This window comes from Psittacula echo, assembly GCF_963264785.1.
Source record: "Psittacula echo genome assembly, chromosome: 4".
Classification (NCBI taxonomy): Eukaryota; Metazoa; Chordata; class Aves; order Psittaciformes; family Psittacidae; genus Psittacula; species Psittacula echo.
In genome coordinates, this window is record NC_137738.1 from 12375951 (window position 1) to 12398986 (window position 23036).

Genomic DNA, 23036 nt, shown 5'->3' on the forward strand with positions numbered 1-23036 from the left:
TCCTTGCCCTCTGCAGGTCATAGAGCCACGTGGCCCTCTCTAGCTCTGTCAAGCTCACACCTTTTATTGCTAATAAATTAACTCATGAAATCATACTGCTTTGGGAGTACCAAAGAGATTTTACTTTTTTGTTTAAAGATCACTTAAGCCAGAAGTGGGTTCAACTTTTCAACTTTAAAACTCAGTGGTGTCTCCATAGCCAGGTAAGCTGCAGCTATAGATACCCATCTTCAGGCTTTGTGGCTGTGTAACCCCCTCCAACAGTATAGAGCCTGATCTCAGAAGGAAGGAAAGGAGTTTAAAATCATCCTCATCTGGACTCAAACCTGACTTTCAGCACACAGCACACTGCGCGCGCACACACACACACACTTACTTCCCATGTGTAAATAGGTGTGTCTGCAAAACCACTGGTTTTCCCTTGCTCCTTGTTAGAAGTGTATCTTTAAAAGGGGCAGAAAAAAGCGAACGAGGTGGGAGTAACACAAGGCAGTGCCAGAGGCCCAGCAGCAGCCCCCAGCCTCCATCTCTCAAGTACATTTTAGGTACATATTTGCTTTTCTGGTGCCTCCTCCCTCCAGGGCTGTTGGAGCACTTAGGGCAGCTGCCAGCTCCACCCCAGCCTATTACCTGCCTGTATTCACCTCCTCTTGCCCAGGAGGCAAAGAGAGCCAGGAGGGCAGCCAGTCATGTCCAGGGTTGCAGCGAGGCTGTGCCAAGAAAGAGCGGCTGCAGACGGGCTGGGATCCAACAGGAATGCCATCAAGTATTTGAAGCAGGACTACGAAGCCCTGAAGCAGCAGTGCCTGCAGGCTGGCACTCTGTTCAAGGATGAGGAGTTCCCAGCTTGTCCTTCCACACTGGGCTACCGGGATCTGGGACCGTATTCCTTCAAAACCCAGGGGATAGTCTGGAAGCGCCCCACGGTAAGAGTGCTTTATAACTACCTGTTTTACTGGGTTCAGTTCTAATCAAATTCCACCTGAACCTCCATGCTAAATCAGTGGTGAATATCCACGAATATCCACTATCCGTATGTTTTGGTTTTTTCTTCTATCTTGCAATAGCAGATGCAAGGTTGAAAAGGGGATAGGGAAAAAAGAAATCAACATCTTCTAAACTCTTTATAAAGCAAGGAGTCCTATAACTGCTTCATAGGAACCTGCTTCCTCCCTGTTCATCCTATCTCCACAGAGCTACAAGTCCAGGGTGCAATCCAGAGCTGGGTACAAAAGCTCTGCGTGTATCCAGACAGAACACAGGGCACCCCAGGAGCCATGAACCAATTGTAACAGTACCTACACCAAGGTCTTCCCACTGTGCACCCCAGGGAAGCAGGCTAATACTTAAACAAAATCCTCTTGCTCTCTTCAAGCTACCTATAACAGTTAAAGAGCAACTGACTGGAACTGTTATTAGTGTTGTTATATCCTAAAAAAGGCCTTACATTTAAAAAAGTCATTTTCATCAGAAAAGATTAGATGCTGATTTATTTTTTTTTTAAAACCACAAAATCAAGGCTTTGGAGATTTTTCTGCACACGCAGTTTCCAGTCATTTGTTTCTGTCCCTACTCCTCCTTTGTTGTTTTGCCCCTTGATATCAAGAAAAACTGAGGAACAGGAAGGAAGGAAACCCCCCAGACAACTTCCCTTCCTGTGATGGGGGAAAGTGAGAAGCAGGGAGAATATCAAAGCTTGCATTCTTATAATGTTTTTCACCTGAAAAATGAGAACCAGAAGCTTGCAGGTTTAGTAACTCCAAGTTTCTATGCTGGCAACCCTGTTTGTCCCTCAGCATCCCTCTCTGGCACTTGGATGTTTCAGCAGCAAGTACCCTGGATGTGTTTCTTGGCTTTGCTGACCCTGGGCAAAGAGCAGCCTCAGAAAACTCAGTAAATTAGACTTGGGCTCCTCATACAAGAACAGAACTGTGCCTGCTGCAGGCAGAGACACAGTCACAAACTCTCCTCCTGTGATTGCAGGCTGATGGGATCACTGTTCACTTACCTGCCTGCACTCGGAATAGGCAGCAGGACCCAGAGAGCAATCTGGAGCAGATCTGCTGGAGAAACACCCCCTGAAAACTAGATATCCACTAAGGCCATTATCCCCAGGCTGTGACTGCTGGTGTGCAGACAGTGAATGTTAGACACTGCCATCAAAGACTTACCTTCTGGTTTCAACAGTGGGCTTATAGAAAGGGAGAAGGTGGAAATGCAGTTGTGTGCAAGGTGTATGAGGCACTCTGCAGTGGCTCAGAAAGGACGAAGGGTGACAAATCAGTTGTACACAACTGGCTGCCACCAGGTATACCGCTTTGGAGGGCGGTAACCTCTCACAGCTCCTATCCACTGAGGCAGCTCACCAGCTGGGAAACCACAAAAGCAAAAAGGATGCAGTTGTGATCACACCTATTGCAAAGGGAGAATCACAAACTGGCTCTTCGTCACGCACAAGAAGTTCTGAGTTACCCCACAGGATGCTCATGCTGACAGCTGCTGCTCTCTGGGAGAGCTAGTAACTGCCTAAGCCTTCCTTCACCCTGCTTGCCAAGTTAGGCTTCCTATAAACTGCCTCTTGCTGCCATCCAGAAGCTCATGGAAAACACTGAGGAGAAAGGGAAGGCTTTTGTCTCTAAAGAGGCAACATTAACTTCCTAATTCAGGGCATGAATTGGAGGCTTCCGCGTTGGGATAAGAAGGACAGTCATTGCCATAGCCTACTTGGCTGGCCCCAAAGCACCAAGAGGAAAGGGGGGGGTCTCTAATAAAAGTATGTGTGTGCATGGCCTCCCAGGAAGTAGGGGGACATCCTCCGTGCCAGTGGCAATGGAAACTCAGCACGGCTCCAGAGCCAGCAGTAGTGGTCGCAAACTCATTTGCACTGAGCCAAGACCGCAGCAAGGTAGAATAAGATGTAAATGCTGAGGTTGAATTTTCACCTCTGTCCCCACAGTAGCAAAAATTCTCATCAATATCACTGACAGTCTCAAGCAGCAAAGGGCTGCAGGGTTTGCCTTAGAAAGATCCACGCAGTCTTCAACAAGGCAACACTGCTCTGACATCACGTTTATCAGACAGAGGACAAAGGGTATCTTTTTAATGACATGTTGAAGATTTGTAGTACTTTTTGAACACTGAAACAAGGAACAAGAAATGAGATTTTTCCGACCAGAGGGTGATGCATGCTTTGAAAATGTGTCTTTCAGGAGTTATGCGCCAACCCTCAGTTTATAGTTGGAGGAGCTACTCGGACAGATGTCTGCCAAGGAGAGCTGGGTATGTACAGTGCTTCTGAATTCAGGTTTGGAAGAAGAAATAAAAATTAAGCTTCACTTGAAAATTCCTCATACACTGACTATTTTACTGGCTGTCTCCGAGACATAGCATGGAGAGAGGCAGATACCTAAGAAGGGGACTCATGCATTGCTGCCTGAGACAGGGTATATGCGGGCTTGTAAGAGCTATGTCAAACCTGGGAGACATCAAACCATCTCCTGGAGGTAGGAAGCTACTTATCTCATTGTGGGGAGAAGACTGGCTTGCTTTTCACCTCTTGAGGCAGAGCTGGACACCAATCTAATCATGACAGCACTTACCCTGAAGCAAGAGAGTGGGCTTCATGTCCATTCCAGCAAGAGCAGCTCCAAGGACTCAGGGAACAAGGGGCACTGGGGAAGGTTCTCCCTGCAGCCTAGTTGTTTGGGAGGCAGAGGAAGTTCCAGCCTTAGTTTCACACAAAACAAATACACAACCAAGGAACAGAGCAGGAACTGGTTTAGTCCAGGGGCTGGGGCTATGACATGCCATTTCATGCCAAACAGGATGGCCCATCTGCTTGCAGGTATGAGTTATAAACAAGCACCGCATTGTAAAAAGGAACAGAGCATGTAAACTTTGTAATAGCATCCATAAGCAAATTGTTCCAAGCTCTGCCTTTGTCTAAACAGAGCTCCTATGCAAGTAGCCAGAAGGGAGCTTTATCCCTCCTTTGAATAGCTGCTGCTGCAGCCTCCTTGCCTGCCTGCCTCGCTGATAAGATCCAGCTCCAGAAGACAGCAGCAGCAACCTCCCCTGACTACATATAGAGGCGGGAAGGCTGAAGCTCTTGTAATGAGAATTTGATAGATTAGACTCAGAGAAACAGCCTTTCTCCCTCCTGTGCTGCTTACTGCAGTACTCCTGACCTTACTGGTCTTCTAGCCCATCCATTGTGCAAATAAGATTCAAACAATTTCTGCAAGTCATTGGCAATAAATAATACCAATGCTGGTCCTGTAAACAGAGCACCATTAAAGCAATTGCTAAAAAATTCCCTGGTGTGTGGGCTTGTGCTTCAAATGCTAAAAATAAGATGCCCAATCATGCACTTCCTCCAGAATATTTATTCGGTGGATACTGGAATAGAGGATGTGGAAATCACTTACCATGTTTTAGGGGAATGGTTCAGATAAGTAATAAAAGCGACATTTCTTGTCACCTCCAATTTGGAAAGTTTCTATAATTGTTGTGTATATATACATATATATATAATACATATATAAAAGATTGTATGCCTAAAGTAAAAACTCATTTTCTTGACAGTTTACAAGCTAAAGAACTGAAAAAATATTACCTGCCCTTAAACCAGAAGAGGTCAATGCATTATTTGTGTTGAGCCTAAAAACTGAATGCAAATACTCTGAGCCTCTCTTTTGATTTCTGTCACCTCCTGAATGTCTCTGTGGAGTCCCAGTCCTCTGTGCTAAATGGGCTTTCATTAGAGAGCAGTGCCAAAATCCACAAACTAACTAGCAGTACTGTACCCAGACCTCTGAATCTGGGGACAGTGCCTGGCTCTAGGCTTTCCCAAGCCAGCCTTTGATGGGCAGTACCCCAAGTGCTAGTCCTGAAAGCTACTCCTTAACCTAGAAGAAAACCCCCAAAATCTCCTTTTGTTAGGAGCTTCCTTTTCTCTCTCTTTCTCAAAAATAGAAGTATAAAATAATCAAAGATAGAATCATAGAACCACAAAATGGTTTGGGTTGGAAAGGACCTAAAGATCATCCAGTTCCAACTCCCTGCCATGGGCAGGGACACCTCACACTAGACCATCTCACCCAAGGCTCTGTCCAACCTGGCCTTGAACACTGCCAGGGATGGAGCATTCACAGCTTCCTTGGGCAACCTTTTCCAGTGCCTCACCACCCTCACAGTAAAGAACTTCTTCCTTATATCTAACCTGAACTTTCCCTGTTTCAGTTTGAACCCATCACTCCTTGTCCTATTGCTACACTCCCTGATAAAGAGTCCTTCTTCAGCATCCTTGTAGGCCCCCTTCAGATACTGGAAGCTGCTATGAAGTCTCCACGCAGCCTTCTCTTCTCCAGGCTGAACAGCCCCAACTTTCTCTGCAAGGCTGCTTATATTCACTTTTACACACACTGACCCTTCACAGAAAAAATTTAGGCACGGTACTTTCCCTCTAGTGCTCAGGTATTTGCTTTGCATCTCTGAGGCATGCTATGTTTTTTTGTTATTTGATCCAGTACCTTGAATATCAAAGTCCTTTTACTAAAGCCCTCATGTAAAACACTTCCATTGAAATGAACCCTGATTACATATTTACATAAGGCACGTATGTGACCTGTTAACAAGTCCTTTAGGGAAATAGAGCCTATTTTTAATAATCTTCTCTGACACGTTTCTTTTCTTAAAAAAAATATTAAAAATTAACAGTGCAGGTCTGGGCTTATATGAACAAAAGGAACAAGAAAACCCAGAGTTAAGTCTCACTCCATTAAACTTATTTCTTTGACAACAGTGTAAGCTAGATGAATATCAGCTTGGGAAGTTTGATGGGAACTTGAAAGAGGAAATATTTTGAATGTTCTTTGAACCGTATCTTTTTGATAGCCTAGTAACAACTTGCAATGCAGTCACATAGTCTCAGTTATTAAAGGTGACTTACGAGGTTTTCTTGCAGCTATTTGAGTAAGTTAATCCCAGAACTGTTTGCAGAAGCTCCAGAAGCAAGTGGCATAAATTTAACTTAAATAATATAAAACACACTCAAACCCTCTCAGTTTAATATTAGCTTTCCAGATCCACGCTGTTCATATTCATGGGCACCTTTTGTCCTGAAGGAGGATCAGAGGGTACTCCAGACACTGCAGTTCCCTTGGCCTGGGCTGTCAAGAAGTCCCCTAAAGCCAGCACTGATGCACCAGTTCACACCAGCTGAGGAGCCCACACCATCCATGCTTTGCTTGTGTCTTAAGGGCAAATCTGAGAAGATTATGGGTAGATTGGAGAACAAACCAAAGCCTGAGAGCTCTGAGATAAATCTGATACCTTCTGAGTGAGCCTTTGGAACTCCTATAGGCAGGAAAGTGCTTAGTAGTCCTGGGTTTGTTAATTTATTTTGCTATAGACATTAATATGTCTTCTGATGTTCAATCCCATGGGCACTGGAGATCCTTGTTCTACATGCCTTACATCTCGAAAAATATATTCACTGACAACTCTGAGACCCCAAAGAGAGGAAAAGCTGTTCCTTTGCTGGATGCTCCTTTGCCTTTCTGTACACTGCTGCAGAGCTTCATTCATTTCCATAGAAAAATTCAGGAAGCCTTCTTTAGAAATGCCAAAACAGGAACAACCTTTACTGCCAGAAATGATAAAGCTGTATGTGCTTCTTTGATGTCTGCTAGGTTTATGAGCTCTGACGAAGGGCTTCCAGTGGAGGCTAAAGCTGAGAATCAAATCTGCTTGACAAACAGAGAAGCATGAGACACAGTAGAGTATTTGGGTCCCTTCTGAACACCTTCTGAAATAGCAAGAAGCCAGGGTGCCGTCTGAAGAGAGATACTTCTTTCAAGGCCAGACAGAAGCCTTGGGCGACATGATCTGTGGTGAGGCATCCCTGCCTATGGCAGGAGGTTGGAACTGGATGATCTTAATGTCCTTCCCAACCCAAACCATTCTATGATTCTACTGCCCAGTTAGATCTTTGAACCAGACACTTGGACTTTGAGCTGAAACTCACCATCACTAGGTCACTGAAGAGTTTATATGCTCTGTGTCTAGACACTTTGATGATAGCTAAACCAGAAACCGAGCGTGGCTCTGTAGCAACTGAAACTAATCAGATTTCTCATTTATTTTCTGGCCTCTGTGAGTGCAGCATGCTTGGGTAAACATCATCAATACAGAGGAGTCACTCAGCTCCCAGGCCACTGAGGATTCGGAATTCTCTGCAGCAATTCGATTATCTCTCTAAACCAGGAGGTGCTTGTGTAGCACTGAGAACACGAGCCATCTCTGTACATCTGTGAGCAGCAAGTGATTTTATTTCAAGCACACTAAGCCACAGTAATTCTCCAAGATCATGTGGATATATATGTATACATATATGCACACAGAAAGAGCGAGGCTTCACATTTACCCTTTCCACCGAAAACTCAAGGTCAAAAATGCTTATTTCAATCTATAAATAAATAAGTAAATACTGTGTGTTACCAACACTATAAATTACTTCAGATCCAGGAATCAAGCTGGCTTCTTTTTAGCACATTCAGCAGCAATGGTAAACACTGTAATTGGCACTTGTCTGCAAGTTCTGTTCATTAAATATGAGGCTGAACACAAAGCAGTGTATGTGCCTGTAGGTGATTCAGCCTTGCAGGGCTAATGGTGAGAAAACTGAGCTGTAAGGCTACAACTTCAAGCACATACAGTGAGCAGAAATGCTTTCTGATATTGGCATTCTTCTGACTATAACTGGATTGGAAATACATTCTAATTAAATATTTAATTCGTTGGCCAGTTGGCCTCATTTTCCTCTTCCTTCAAAAACTAACTTTTTGGGAAAGGAACCAAATAGTTTCCTTAGTTTGAAACATTACTCATAACCTGCAGCTGAGTCAGGACAAGTCTGAGTTGTTCTACACAAGCTGCCTTTCTAGGGAGCTTGTGATTTTGCACTGTCCTGTAGGCACAGCCACAAACAAAACTGAACTTTGCTGCTGGCAAAACGCTGCTGAACTTTGAAGAAGGGAACATGTACTGTTAACTTGTGCTCTTTTAGAACTAGCAATGTATTATCCGGTAGAGCTGAGAAAACTTATTAGTAGGCCAGGATCCCATTGTGGTGTACAAAAAGATAAGAGGCAACTTGTGCAGTTTAGGCTCCATCCTGGAAGCTCTTTGATACAGATTCCTGCATCCTCTTTAGTTCGTCACAGGAGCTTGAACGTCATGCATCACTTGTATATAAATATGTTCTCAAACCATGTGCTCCTAGGCACCCCATGCAAACCTTCCTTTTTATCAAGTTACTGCACAGCAGCCAATTCCCATCTGGTTCCTTTTGGAGCGGATGGTTGATGCTTGTTTAGCCACAAGCTCAGCCAAAGATATTAGGCTCCCAAGCAAGGTTTAGAGATAGTACTCTGCGTATTTTCCCAACTCAATTCTTCCAACACAATTCTTTCCATGCATACTTTGTGTAGACTTGCCCCTAATGCTTCCCTAGGAGGTTAGATTGCATGGTGTGCTTGCAGGAGGCAGAAGCGCCAATGTCACTCGTTCTCCCAGATGCCAAGAAGTTAATTCATACTGTAAGATAGCTGTAAAGGATTTCACGCTGCATTTGGCATCTTATGGAGTTGAGATTCTGGAGTTGTTTAGCTCTGAGTCGGGGAAGTAAATAACGTATTTAAGGAAATCCCTCTTATTTCACTGACTCTTCTGCATAATTGTGCATTAAACATACACTATCCTCAGCAAAGCCCAGAGTAGTTTCCCCTTCACTGGCTGTAGAAACCTAGCCTGGACCAGGAAGGGAAAACCCTTACAGATGTTGCACATTGGGAAAGCACCAACTTGTCACTGCTGCTGACCTTCTCTAGTCTCACCGCGAGTGGAGGGACACCACAGGGACACCAGGACCCCCACCCTGCAACCTTCTGTGCTCCACAGCATGCCAGGAACAGCCAGGGCAGCAAGAAAGTCTGGGGTAGTTGAGAACATGGGGGCTTAATTTATAACTTTATGAGGCTTTTCATCTTCCTCCTTTGAAGAGTCATTCCTCAGACATCACCATTATTCCTATCTCTCCAAGCAAAAGGACAGATTATAACAGCATAAGGAATACACCTGTACTAAGGAAAGCCCAAACAAAATACATACAAAGCAGATCTGGGTGTTCTGTCTCATTTTTTGCTGCATCTACATTTTCTTGGGAGGGGAGTTTCTTGAAGCCTTTCCCCCCCCCCCCCCGCCTTGTGCTTTCCTAATTTTGCTTATTTTATACATAGATACCTAAGGCTGGGAAGAACCTTCCAGACCAGGGCGTTGAGCCCTCTCCCACAGAATGCAAAAGAACTTTGAAAATCATTAGGTTGAAGATGAACTGAAGGTTTTTGCTCATAGTTGTTCTAGAGGCTGAGGCTTTTGGATTCTCTTTTCTATATGCACAGCAGCAACTCTTTCCCATTTCCAGTTTAAACACATCACAACCCTTTTAGTTTAATTTGTCTGTACTCCTGTAAAAGAAATCTTACTTTTCAAGTAAGAGCTCTTGGCTCAAACAGCTTTTCTGCAAAGTAGCATTCAACCTACCTCACACTTCCTCTTCAAACTGAGCTTGCGTAAGATGAGCAGAACAAAACTTCAGCCTCTTCTCATAAGAAAGGCAGGTGGAGGGGGAGAAGGAGGTAATCCAGAAATTTTTCTACCGCTTTGTACCTTGAATGCTCTTTCTTGAATGTGGCAGCCAAGATAACACAGAGAAATCCGGGGGCAAGGCTTAAGCAGCACCTCATATACTAATACTAGGTTTTCCCTCTTGATTGGAAACAGAAGGGAAACACTGGGTACAGGATGGAAACTGGCTGGCACACTGGGTAGATCACTCTTTTGCACCCATACTCCAATGAGCTAGCTCCGGTGGTTAGTTATAGATCATCACACCAGGGCACTTCTTTGCTGGTGTTTCTCAAGTCTCTGCTTGCACAGCTGGAAACATCTGTTTCTTGCTCAGCTTGTAGGAGGTACCTGGGTATCACCCAGTGAGTACAGGAAGCAGGGAGCACGAGCACCAGCAAGTCCCCATATCTTGCTTATACAATTATATTCATGATGGCACTATATCATAAAGCCCAAGTCAATATGAAGAGTTAACTGCTGCTCTAAGATACTAAATGATGCTACAGACTAAACTCTTTCCTCTGTTTCTCTGCTTAGCTTATTTCCACTGAAGCAAGAGCTGTTATGCCAGTTCCTTTTGCAGGATATGCACATGCATAAAGAAACTATATCTTGGCACAGATAATCCACAGGGAACCAGGAAAATGGACCTTCAGAGCAGTTTTTTTCTCCCAGACTTTCTGCACACCTCAGAAGTAACACAGAATCACAAAAGTACTTCCTGATGTTCGCAGCATGCAAACACTGTAAAAAACCCAGGAGTCACTGAGATTCCCAGGGGCACCACCTTTCATATGATAGTAGCTTCTACTTATCCAACCTCCAATCCACAAAAGCAGGTAACTAAGCCTGCAAACAGCTCCAGCTGCAGCTGCAGGATGCACAGCCTCCAGGGAGAGTGTCCATCCTTACCAGGACAAGGAATGAGCCAGAGAAAAGACTCACCTCCCTACAGTGTTCCCAGGTGACTTCAGCTTCCATTAGACTCTTGGGCAAATCGGTAGTAATAGCTCTAAGTGCTGGTTCCAATTCAGACCTTTGATAAATGGGCTAAGGAGGAATAGCCACCCAAATTTTCATGCTATCCATCAAATCATCTCCAAAGATAAAAATGGAAGTCCCATCATCCTTTTATCAGCCCAGAGCTTTTGCCCTCTTCTGGACTAAGCCCTTGCCTCTCCCAGGTGTGGTAGCTTGTGTTTAAAGTACCACAGTTCATTAACACTGTGGTGCCCAGCAGGCTTTACAACCCACATACCCCAAAAGCCTTCTCTTTCTGGCTATGTTCTTGATGTCCTGAGGGTATTAACAAGCTTAGATAAGCAGCCTACTTTCACAGCTTCATTCAAAAAATCAAAATAGCAAAGCCCAAACTAGATCTTTGAAATTACCACCATGATCAGCCTTAGAGGACCCAAGATACCTGTGCAGTCTGGGTGAGTAGAAAACGAGCAAAAGAGATAAATAACAAAACAGAATGGATTGCAGAACCAATATTGAGTCTGGCAGGACCTTGCAAAGCTCTTAACGCTGGCATTTAAGTCTAGAGGGAAGCGTGATATAATGGTGTAAAGCTCAACTCAGCAAACTCTTATTTATAAATGAACTTTTCTGCCATGTATCGTATGCGGTTTTAGGTGATTGCTGGCTCCTGGCTGCCATTGCATCTCTCACTTTGAATCCAGACATTTTGTACCGCGTTGTTCCTAAAGCTCAGAGTTTCCAGAAGGACTACGCTGGGATCTTTCATTTTCAGGTACCTATATGATCAGGGTATTGAGAATAAAGAAGGAAAATTCTAGTATTTAGATAAACCAGGGTTGTTTTGTGTGTGTGTGTGTTTGGCACACGCTAAATATTCAAGACTTAAACTTTTTAAGTGAAATTGGTGGGGAAGAGGGGAAGAAAAGAAGACCACAGTTAAATAATGCTAAGTGACACCTGCTTACTGGCTAGGTTCTGCTGTCTTACAGCTGATAGGGCTCGGTGAGCTATACAGGGTTTATAAACTGAGCCAAACCATCATGCCGCTTGAGTCAAGCCAAACTCTGTCACTGCCAACTGTCAAGAGTGAATTCAGGCTGATGTGGTTCCTTCTGCTCCTCCTTCTCCTTCCCTTCCCTCCCTGTGGCTTTGCCTGGATTTCCTAACCTGTAGACCCGGTGTGTTGGGACTGAGGCAACCTGCTTTGACTGGAGGTTAGGCTCAGGCATGAGCAATATGGATTCATTCTGCAAAGATAAAGGAGGTGTTTTGGTGAGGACAGATGTTATAGAGCACACACCTATTCCTTTCATCAGCTCATCTCAGCAGAGGGGGTTATTATGTGAGTTATCTTATTTCCTTTCAGGACTGCATCAAATTATGGAGTGTTTCTAGAGTTCAGGCAAAAAGTTAGCATTTCCCAGTATTTTCAGAAGGGATTGGCACTACTGAGTGTTTCCCTTTTGGGTGACCTCTCCTTGCAGCAATTTTACAGGGGCACGGTTGTTTTACTTTCCATTGGATTGGGCCTTAAAAAAGTAGACAAGAAAAGGCACTTTAGAGTATTCTGATTTGGATACTCTGAATTGATTTGAATTGGAACCAGCACTTAGAGCTATTACTACACACTAGCTTTCTGGACTCGCCACCATGGAGCTCAGACAGTGTTCCAAGTGTAATGTGCAACAAGCGGCTGTTAATATTACCTATCAGCAAAATTGAATACTTTAAAATCCTGCTCAGTGCTCCACAGGGCTGGGAAGGGTTTGCCTCTATTACAAGGGAGAGGGGTCCAACACAGGAATGAAACCTTACAGTGACTTATCCAGGGAGAGCTGATGACAGGCAAAGGGATAGGAAGATGGTAGCATGGAGCTATTATGTGCACACCAGCCTCCATTATCTTTTCCTGTCTTCTTTCCATCAGTTCTGGCAGTACGGGGAGTGGGTGGACGTCGTGGTGGACGACCGGCTGCCCACCAGGAACGGGAAGCTGCTCTTCGTGCACTCGGAGGAAGGCAATGAGTTCTGGAGCGCACTGCTGGAGAAGGCCTATGCCAAGTACGGTGGCTAAGCAGGAGCAGCACTCCTGGGTGTGCAGAAGTTGACTGCCGAGGTGGTTGTGGTGTTAGACACAATGCACTACACTCAAATGCAGCCTCCGTTCCATCCGTTATTTACTTATCTAGGTCCATAAAGGGTATTGCCAACTGTCTGTTTCAAGGGGTTTTACTGCTGGTACTCCAGGTCACACTGATGTCTGATACTGAATTATAAACCCTTCTTTTTGCAGTGCCAATGCTTACAGGTGGAGATGGCCCCTGATAAAGCTCTTGTCATCTCTCCCCCAGGTTGAACAGCTCTTACGAAGCTCTCATAGGAGGGTCCACTATAGAGGGCTTTGAGGATTTTACTGGAGGCATCTCTGAGTCCTATGAACTGCGGAGGGCTCCTTCAAACCTGTATCAAATCATCCAGAAGGCTCTGAGAGCTGGGTCGCTGCTTGGCTGTTCCATCGATGTAAGACCCTGCTGCTGCTTTACTCTCCTTGCTGTTCTTCTCAGGACTCTGGTCTATACTGCAACAAAAGCTCAGACCAATGTTAGACTTAGGTAGGAAGGTCTGAAGTAAAATCAAAGTCTAATTAATGGGAGAATTTTATTGATTTCAGCTATAAAAACATTGGACTAAGTTCTAAGTAACCAACTCTCATCATGCCTCCCTTTTTACAAGCATGTGATAATACTTAGAGACATGGCATGAACTGTGGACTTCCCACTCTGTTTTCATTCTCCACGTACCATTTCTCACTCAAATTCTGTGTAATTTCAGCTCCAGACCCTCGACTGCCAGAGACAAACTCTTTGAGACACTTTCTTGTAGCCTGTAGTCTGACTCCGCCTTTGGTTTTCAGTCCTAAGGATTATTAACACATGTAATACCAACTGTCTCAAGTTACAGATGATGTTTGTACATGTTACTGAAACTTCACGCCTTTCACATCTTGTTTCCTTATCTTGGTTGAAATCCGGATTCATGGCATATAAGATTATTCGAATTTTGATATGTTGGATCTCAGCTGAGGCAGACTAGATTGTAGTTCGCATGAACATGTCTTTGCAGGTGACTGAGTCTGTTACCTGAGGTGGGAATTGGATTTAGATTTCATTGTACATTGAATTTCTGCTGTGCTAGGACTGCATATTTAGGGGCTGGAATTGTAGAGATGGACTTCTGCTGTGGATTTCACCTCTATTTAATATACTTTGCATCAAGAATATTGATATTCATTATGCATACTGATTTGGATATCTTCCCCTATATTCATTTGCTCATGAAAGCAGAGTTCATGCACAGTGTGTAGTCCTAAATGAGTATACTTTTATCGCCCCAGATAACATCTGCATCTGAAATAGAAGCAATCACAAGTCTGAAGTTGGTAAAGGGACATGCTTACTCTGTCACTGGAGCAGAAGAGGTAAGCCAGCCTCTCGAGGGCCATCATACCAACCGGCTTGGGGTTGCAATACTACATTGCCTTCAACTTTCTGATGTCTTTGTGTGACTGACTAAATAAATATGTTGCTCACTGATGCACCCTCTTACAGTAAAAGGAAAGTACCTGCAGTACTTAGGTCAGAAGCTCTGTACTGGCAGTTATATACAGTATATATGGTATATATATACTCATAGTATATGTAGTATAGTATATATAGAATGCAGTCTTCAACTTGTGTTGTACCAGAAAACTGGAATACAAAATGTAAAGGTGGGCCAAGCTGTAACTGAAATGGAGGGTACAGAAATGAGAAACAGAAGAGGCAGCCTTTTCCCCATGTTTGTACTTCATGAAGTGGGAGTGTGTACTTTGCCAGTCAGCACTAATGAGAAAGGAGTAAAAGCCTCTTTCAGGAGCTGTGCCATTAGTCTCACCTTCACAGTGAGCCCTGGATACTCCTGCTCCTCTGAAACCGAAATCCTTACAGAGGTGCCCATGCCAAATAACCTCTTTCCAACCTTGCTGTGTTGTGTGATGTCTCCTGCTTTTGAGGATGCAGATATTCTGCTGTTTTGTAGCTGATGTTTTTCCTTGCAGGTTGCTGTCATTATATGAAACGGTGAGTGCTGCAGCTAATGGCTCGCTTGGTGGCACGGGATAATGTAAAATAAGGGTGGAAGGTATCTATGTGTCTTCTAACTTCTGCAAATTGTAATTGACTGCATCACTCAAGTACAAATCATGTTTCATCCAGTCTGAAAAGCAATTGTCCTGTGATGATTGGAATAATGGAAGTGCTCACGCTCTGCTTGTTGTGGATCTTTTAGGTATATTACAGAGGACGGCTAGAGAAACTAGTGAGGCTTAGAAATCCCTGGGGTGAAGTGGAGTGGACTGGAGCTTGGAGTGATAAGTAGGTTTTTACATGCCCCTGCTTCTCTCTCTTCAGTGTATTTTGGTATCTTTTAAAAATTAAATTGGGACTATGGAGTTAATCCAATCACAAAGCACATTTAGGAGAGATACTGGATCAGTTGGAATAAAACACTATTAATTTATTAGCAGGGTTAGATATTGATCTGCTCTGCCTGTCGGACATTCTTCCCTGCCTCAGGCAGAGCTATCTAATAAGAGCAAACAGCCCATGTTTTAATTGTGAGCCGACCAACGCAAGCCATATCCACATCATTTTGCAAGATAACTTTTCTCAGGTTGGTCTTACTAATAGTGCCAGGACCTTAGAAGAATACGCAAACCAATCCCATTCCTGGGTATTACAGCAGGGATAAATTATTGTGCCTGTGCTTCAACTCTAAGGTTGCTTGGCTCTAAAGCAGACCAGTTTCTACTGGAGAATCTTAAAAAATTGAGGATGATGACTAAGCAAAGGACCTAGAAGTTTGAAAATCTCTCAGAAACTGTCCGGGTTTCCACTATCCTGGAATCCAGGAAACTGGCAGTGACAACACCTCTTTATTTTTGTATATACAAAGGCGTAAATTTCACTTTAACTGAGGCCACAATGTATTTTTTCATGCAGCATTCAGAGACTCCACTTTCCTCTCCTGACTGACTGACTACAGTCCTGGTGCTGATGTTGTATCATGTTTAAGGACAGAAAATAGAAATAAACCTTACAATTATTCTTACCTTTACCAGAGCTGCTTTGCTCAGCCCCAAGTTAAGATGCCTCAGGCGTGCACACATGCCATATCCTGATTTTATTATGCCTGTTTTACCATGAGACAACCCTGCTGTGGCAGGTACAGAACTGCATGGACACATGGGAGCAGATCAGAGCAGAAGCCAGCTTTTGCTGTGCTTGAACATCAGGATGGGAAAGGAGCAGTGATGTTTTCTGCAGTACTAATTCCACTGTTTTGCTTTCTTCTTTTGTGGCCCCAGCAGCAGAGCTTCTGTCATTTCCCTAGGGAGACTCTCCGGCATCCCAATAGATCTTACAGTGGAGAAGCTCTGCCTGACTTTCAGGCTGCATGTTATCTAATCCAGCCAGTCTGAAATATTTGTACATTCTGGCTCCTGGCAGTGATGATTCAGCTTAAGGCTTATTTGCTGCATATATGGTTGCAATGTGATTCCAGCCTCATATAGTCAGGTTGCGGTGTGTACTACCATTGAGAGGGGCAGAAGGTCTAGTTGCTGAAGAAATACATGCTCCTTTGTCAGCTGTAACCAAAGAGAGAGCCTAACCCTCTGATCTTGTTGTAGAATGAAACACAACTGAACAGCTGCTTTTGCGTTTTGTCTGCAGTGCTCCTGAATGGAATTACATTGATCCCAAACAAAAACAAGCTCTGGATAAGCAAGTAGATGATGGAGAGTTTTGGTGAGAACTGTTTATTTAGATTAACCTTTTGGGCATTTTACATGCATGTGTGCTCTTTAAGCAGTCCTTTCAGTTGGGTGGAGAGAAACTGCTGGCACCAAGGGGGTTAATAATAACATGCATGCATTGTTAGACTCGTGTTTATCTCCCTTCCTATTCAAATATTACCTTTTATTAGAGCTTGCATAATTCAGTGCTTATACAAAATATAGAGACCAGATGGTAATAAAATTAATGAGGTGGCAAGAATGAACCTCAGCTGCTCTACATTTTGAAGTTTATTTTTTTGCCTAAATGCTACACACTAATGAAAAGGTTTAGATTACCAGCTTGGGAAGAGTCTGTTTACCCAGACCTAATGGAAAGCCCATCCCACTTAGTTGATTATATGGATCAGTCCTGAGCTCATGTCACTCTGTCCTAGACTGGGAAGATAAATGGCCACCATCTTGTAGTGCAATCAGCTGTACGAGCCATAAGGCACTGAGAAATGAGAATAGACCTCTGCTTGCGGCATGAAGTGATCAATGACTGTCACTCATGCAAACGTACTAGGAATGCTAAAAATAAACATCAACAATAGAATTAAAGCACAACACCAAACTGAAACTGTTCTTCTACAGCGTGACACTTTCATAAGGGCCAATTTTTGCTCCCATTAAATGACACCTCCTTGCACATTTTTTCCCACCAGTTTTAGTAAATGAAGCATGATCATAAGGGATTGTCCACTGCTGGCGATGACAGAAAATGGTATGACTGAGCCCAATATGTGTAACAGCCATTGGCAACTGTCTCCAGGAGACACAGCTCATTAAAGAAGCAGGAAATTTGTCTCCCAAAAGCCAGTTCCAAGATTCAGAGTTCAATTAAATGTGGCTTTGGGCAGCTCTGCAGTACTGATGTTTGCTCCCCTATTGGGAGAGCCATCCATTTGCAGTTGCCTTGACTGTTGAGGCTGATGGACTAACCTTGGTCTTTTTGTGTGCCAGGATGGCATTTTCAGATTTTCAAAGGCAGTTCACCCGGCTTGAGATCTGCAACTTGACTCCTGACACACTGACAAGCAACGAGGTCAATAGATGGGACCTGACCCTGTTTAATGGACAGTGGAGACGGGGTTCGACTGCTGGGGGCTGCCAGAACTACCAAGGTGGAGACCCAGCTAAGTGGTGAAAATACCAACCAAAACACTAAAAAAAATAGATGCTTGTGAACTGGAAGGGGCTTCGATGGGAAGGGCTTAGAGGTACAGCTCTTTCTGTGTGGTTTAGACTGTAAGCAAAAGCTTGGCAGTCTAAATGAAGATCTAATTCACACTTATTTCCTCATCGGGGATTACCAACCCTCTAAGCACTTAATTCATGGCTGTGCTCTTTTCTTTTTTCTCTATCTGCTTTTCCTGCTTACGTGGCTTTTGCTACTGACTGGAGCAATCCCCCAAAGGGTTGGGCAGGCCAGGGAGGTGTCACAGTTCAGTGGCAGTGTTGTTTTCCATTGGTTCTCAGGTTAGATCTCTGGAGGAGAGGCTGTCTGGCTTTTGATTCTCTTGCAATAATAACAGCCTTGGCCAAGGATGTTTCCTGGAGATAAATCACTGTCTGGAATTAATGATATCAACTCCTCCCTGTTGGTTATTAGTCCCCAGAAAATACCTTGGTGCTTTGATTTGTCACGGCTCAAACTGATATTCAGCAAAACCTCATATAACGTAACGGAAAGGGCTGGGAAAACTCCAAGCAAAAGTCCTTCCAAAGAGATATTCTCTATAATCCTAGTGACAGCTATCTTGGCTACAATGACATCAAAATCTTCTTCTTTATGTCTCACCTTGGGTATTCTTAGCAACATACTGGACCAATCCCCAGTTTAAAATTCGGTTGGAAGAACCAGATGATGACCATGAAGGAAGTTTGAATGAGCCGTGCTGTACCATACTGGTAGGCTTGATGCAGAAATACCGCAGGAGACAGAAGAAGATGGGAGAAGCTCTGCTTAGTATTGGTTATTCGCTCTATCAGGTAAAGTTTGTTTCTGCTTGAAGCCTTTAGTCCCTGTTCAGTTATGCAGGAAAAAATTAGCACTGTGCTACATCTTGACACTCAGCACTACGCTTCAATAAAACTGGATTTTGCAAGATGATTCAAATCCTCTCATTTCTTCCTGACCCACATAATATGGGAAGATTCAGATAAATTTAGGCTCAATTTTTGTCCCAGTTAAACAGGAGAGCAGTGTAAAACTAGAGGCAGTAATTTAGCAAGTTTCATTGAGAGCCTTCTCTTACAAAATCTGAATGGGGGCAGGCTCAGGGGGCCTGGCAATTCCAGATAAGTGTTTCTGATTACAGCCTATGGTTACTGCTCAGTAGTCACTTTCTTTTTTCTTCTTATTTTCCTCTCGTATTTAAAAACTGTTTTCATTCATTGTCTTCCATGGTATTGTTCTGGTTCAGTATTTTTTTGCCTTTTTTCTGGCAAAAGAGGGATTTTTTTATTCTTCCATTGTTGCTTCTATCTCTAAAAATATGATGTAGGGAAAATCTACGATATCACCTCTAATTTCTGTGATGTGATAGGAGAGAAGAAAACACAAAAATTTCCAACCAGTAGTATCATTCCCAATGTCATATCTGGAGACAAGCAATTAAATGTTGTATAGATTCTTACTGGATGAAGGTTATTAACCAGCACAGGTGGGAGCAGATGGGATGGCTGACTTTTGCTAATATATCTTGTGCAGCATGGTTCAAAACTAGGAAAGGTTTTCCCTAGTGCCTAAGTGTCTGCATACACAAATGGTTCTCACTGAGCACATTTCTGAGTTGCCATCTGTGTGGTACCAACCAGCCTGGCCAATTGGCATCCTGAATTTACACATTTAGGATGTTTGTCTGCTCGTATCATTGAGTACAACCCTGGAGAAGTTAGCAGAGCTTTTGTGCTTTACATCTATTTCATCCCATCTGCCTCCTCTGACTTTTTCTCCATAGTAGGGTAGACTTGGTGACTCTTAACAAGATAAAGACTTTCTTTTGAAAGACATTGCTGCAAAGTTATCTCCGCTAGGCATCCAGCTATGATCCATGTTACTTGGGTCATGCACTGTCATAGATTTACATCATTGCAGCTGATGCTGTGGCTGAGGAGGCCCAGTTAGGACAGCATGGATGGTGACCTAAAGCAGATCTCTGCAAGGGAAAGTGGAAAGATGTTTAAGTCCACCTGCCCTTACTTATGCTGTAAGTCAAACAGCTCAGACTCCCTACTGACAATAATTTTGTGTCCATCACCAAGCTCCTGGCCTTCTACTATGCTAAATTTAAGGAACAAGACCTGAGGTTTTCAGGAGCCGTCTCAGGCTCCACAATGATTGTGTGGGTGCTATTTTCAAAAGATTTTTTGGGACTTGGGACAATTCTCTCTTTGGCTCTCACTGAAGTCTGTGCTTTCAAGACAACTAGTTGGTTTTGGAAAAGCTACCTTGTATTCGTAGGTAAATTAACACAGCAATGTAGTTAGTTTAGGAAGGGCCAAATCATGAAATTTGTTACTTGTTGTAATTGCTTTACAACAATCTCCTCATCCTCAGGTTAATTGCTAGTGACGCTGGCCTTCTATTTTCATCATATTGCAGTAACAGTAGACTTTAGATTCTAGGTGTGTAGTGATAAATCCTTAGTTTGCTTTTGGTTAGCAAAGTGGGGCTAACTTGTTGGCCTTCCTGACTGAACGTTTAAAGGCTTACCCAAATAATTCCAACCAATAGTATCATTGACACCACCATATCGAGAGTAAAGCAACTAAATGTATAGATTCTTCTAGATGAAGATCCTGTTTTTCCTCCGGAACAGCTGTTGCACAAGCTAGAACTACATGTATAACTGATACTGCAATATGTGGTTGTAAATGAAAATGATAAAAAAAATGTCTGAAGGAGGCTTTATCTGTGCTTTTTGTTTAGTCGGTTTGTTTGGGGGTTTTTTACCCTAATGACAGATGCAGGTATGTAGCAGCCCTTTAACATTGGTTCTTTCTCTTCCTTTCAGATTCCTCAGGAGGTACGTAATCTCTGCTGAAGATTTCTACAAACCAGATGGACACCTCCTGTTGCACTGGAGAATTTAGCTACCAGGAAGACTTTGTTCTTGGCTCACTGGACCAGTATCTCAAGTTCTAAATAACTATTTCCAAGGCACAAGGCTTTATTTACAGATATCTGAGTCTCAGTCTTAACTTCATTTATACTCTTTGAAATCTGGCTTCCAGCTTGTGTAACAGAAGTCAGAATTTGCCTATTTAGTACAGGTGAAGGCAGAACAGGGTCTGCATTTTAAAACTTAGAAAACATAGCTAATGTTGTTTAGAAGAATTCCAAACTCTGTGATAGCGAATAAACCCCACTCAACCTTCTCTCATCCTCCCAGATGTCAATACTGAGGTAAAGAGACTTTTCATTTCAGAAGAAAGAGACCCCAGGGGTGTCTGACAGTAATAATAGCCTATACTCATTACTGAGGTCCAGCAGCCTGTGCTGCCAAATTTCCTTGGCTTTTCAGACATTTTCTTCTCTCTCAGTAAATGAATGTGTATTCATCTAGCAATTAACTGTGTTCTTTTAACAGCCTTGCAGATGCAAAGGGAAAATGAACTTTATATAATGGAAGAGATATGGATCTGGCTTCTTAATCTTTGCAGTCTCACTTAGCTTAAGATTGAGTGAGGAGAAAGGATGGGGCTGTTGAATAAATACCAAATCCAATTTTATCTTCAGAACAAATTGGAAAGAAATCCCATAGTTTTCTACAGTTTACAACAGAAAAACTGAATGATTATAAAATGAATGGTAACATCTTTGTATGCTCTGATCTTAGACAGCCAGAAACCCTATCCATATGCAATATTCCCCACCCATTGTCAACCACACAGCACCTTTCGTGGATCACTGAATCACACTTTTTGAAAGACATCCGTGTGGAGAAGAAGTCATGAATAGGAGGTTTATAGCAGAGCTGTTATTCTTACACTGCTGTTTCTTCTTACATCAGTGTTTTGTTTTATGAGCTACGCAGTGTTTCACTTGCTTAAGAATACATTGGTATTAATGAAAAGTTAAGCACTATTTTCAACATAATCCAAAGGAGTATCCTTTGTATTCCTAATAGAAGTTGGGTAAATCATCTCATGTGGCCCCAAAAGTCTCATCCTTGTGACTACTGCTTTGTTCTGTTTACTGTTTTTTCTGTCTGTTTAAAGAAATCGGAGACGACAATTCCTGTGTAATTAAGAGATTTATCCCATGCCATAAATTGCTCAAAAATATCCTGCAATTTAAATCTGTGCACTAGCAGCCTGTGAAAGCAAAAACTGCTCAATACATGGACAACTTAAGTACAGTTTGACCAGATATGAGCACACGTTATGGTCTTTTTATTTATTTTGTATCACAGATTGTAAAGAGGCATGTGAAAAGATAATGTTTATAGAGAAAGATCTTTACCTCCTCTAATCATCTGCCTGTTTCCTATAACAGAACCTTGGTGGTTATCTTTATGCCATCACTTGCGAATTTATTATTTTATATTAAGAAATTTAAAGCAGTGAAATTGAAGGAGGGTGTCTGGCTTACCAGTGAATTGTCAAATGGTTTCTAACAGACACACATTTCCCAACAGCTGGAAAACCACACAGACATTCATATGAACCGTGCTTTCTTCGTAAGGAACCAACCAGTAGCCCGGTCTGATCCTTACATCAACCTGCGTGAAGTCTCAAGCCGCATGAAGCTGCCCCGGGGAGAGTACCTCATTGTGCCATCCACTTTTGAGCCTTACAAAAATGGAGAGTTCTGCCTGCGAGTGTTTTCTGAGAAGAAGGCTAAAACACAGTGCGTATCTTCTCTGTAAAGCCTCCTTTTCTGCTGGCAGGGCAGATAAAGGAGAAGGTCAGGTGTTGCATCCACATCCTGTGCTCTATCTTTTCTCTTTACCAGCAAAATAAGCCCATTTAGAACAGTTAGAATCATAGAATAGTTAGGGTTGTAAAGGACCTTAAGATCATCTAGTTCCAACCCCCTGCCATAGGCAGGGACAATTTCTAGGGCCTATTTTCTCATATAGTCTACCATACGTGTGCACAGCCATGGTAGAGAGTCATGGCTCTTAAGATGGCCTCCACCAAGCACTAAAGTGGTAACTAGATCCCTCAGGTCTGTGAAATAAGAGTTCCCACAATTAAAGAGTGCAGGATTTGGGAATATGACGACGAGGAGGTGGTTTTAAAAAGGGTTGTACCAACAGCAGCCACTGAATGAAAACCTAGGGTCTGGATACAAGAACAACATGGCTGGATTTCTCAAGGAAAATATCTTCAAAGAGGTGGGACAGACAGAGGTGGGGAACTTTGGAAGCAGGAAACCTAGGGGCTTGCACTGTGCATTCATTAACAGCTTATATTAAACCAGCTTCTTTTGCTAATTATTTTAAAGGCAAATGGTAGAATCATTATTTCTGGTTGT

At 43.1% G+C, this 23036-nt stretch overlaps 1 protein-coding gene across 1 annotated transcript in view; it reads left to right on the forward strand.

Annotated features, from left to right (window-relative positions):
• Positions 1–689: 689 nt before the first annotated feature.
• Positions 690–23036, forward strand: part of LOC308220725 (calpain-8-like) — a gene marked incomplete at both ends in the record, with an annotated part of 29967 nt that continues 7620 nt past the window's right edge. Inside the window, 11 exons of the mRNA XM_080617081.1 lie at positions 690–926; positions 3210–3279; positions 11328–11446; positions 12602–12735; positions 13026–13194; positions 14069–14152; positions 15001–15086; positions 16446–16520; positions 17513–17673; positions 18366–18541; positions 22183–22406. Coding sequence (XP_080473207.1) covers positions 690–926; positions 3210–3279; positions 11328–11446; positions 12602–12735; positions 13026–13194; positions 14069–14152; positions 15001–15086; positions 16446–16520; positions 17513–17673; positions 18366–18541; positions 22183–22406 — 1535 coding nt within the window. The remainder of the gene's footprint in view (positions 927–3209; positions 3280–11327; positions 11447–12601; positions 12736–13025; positions 13195–14068; positions 14153–15000; positions 15087–16445; positions 16521–17512; positions 17674–18365; positions 18542–22182; positions 22407–23036) is intronic.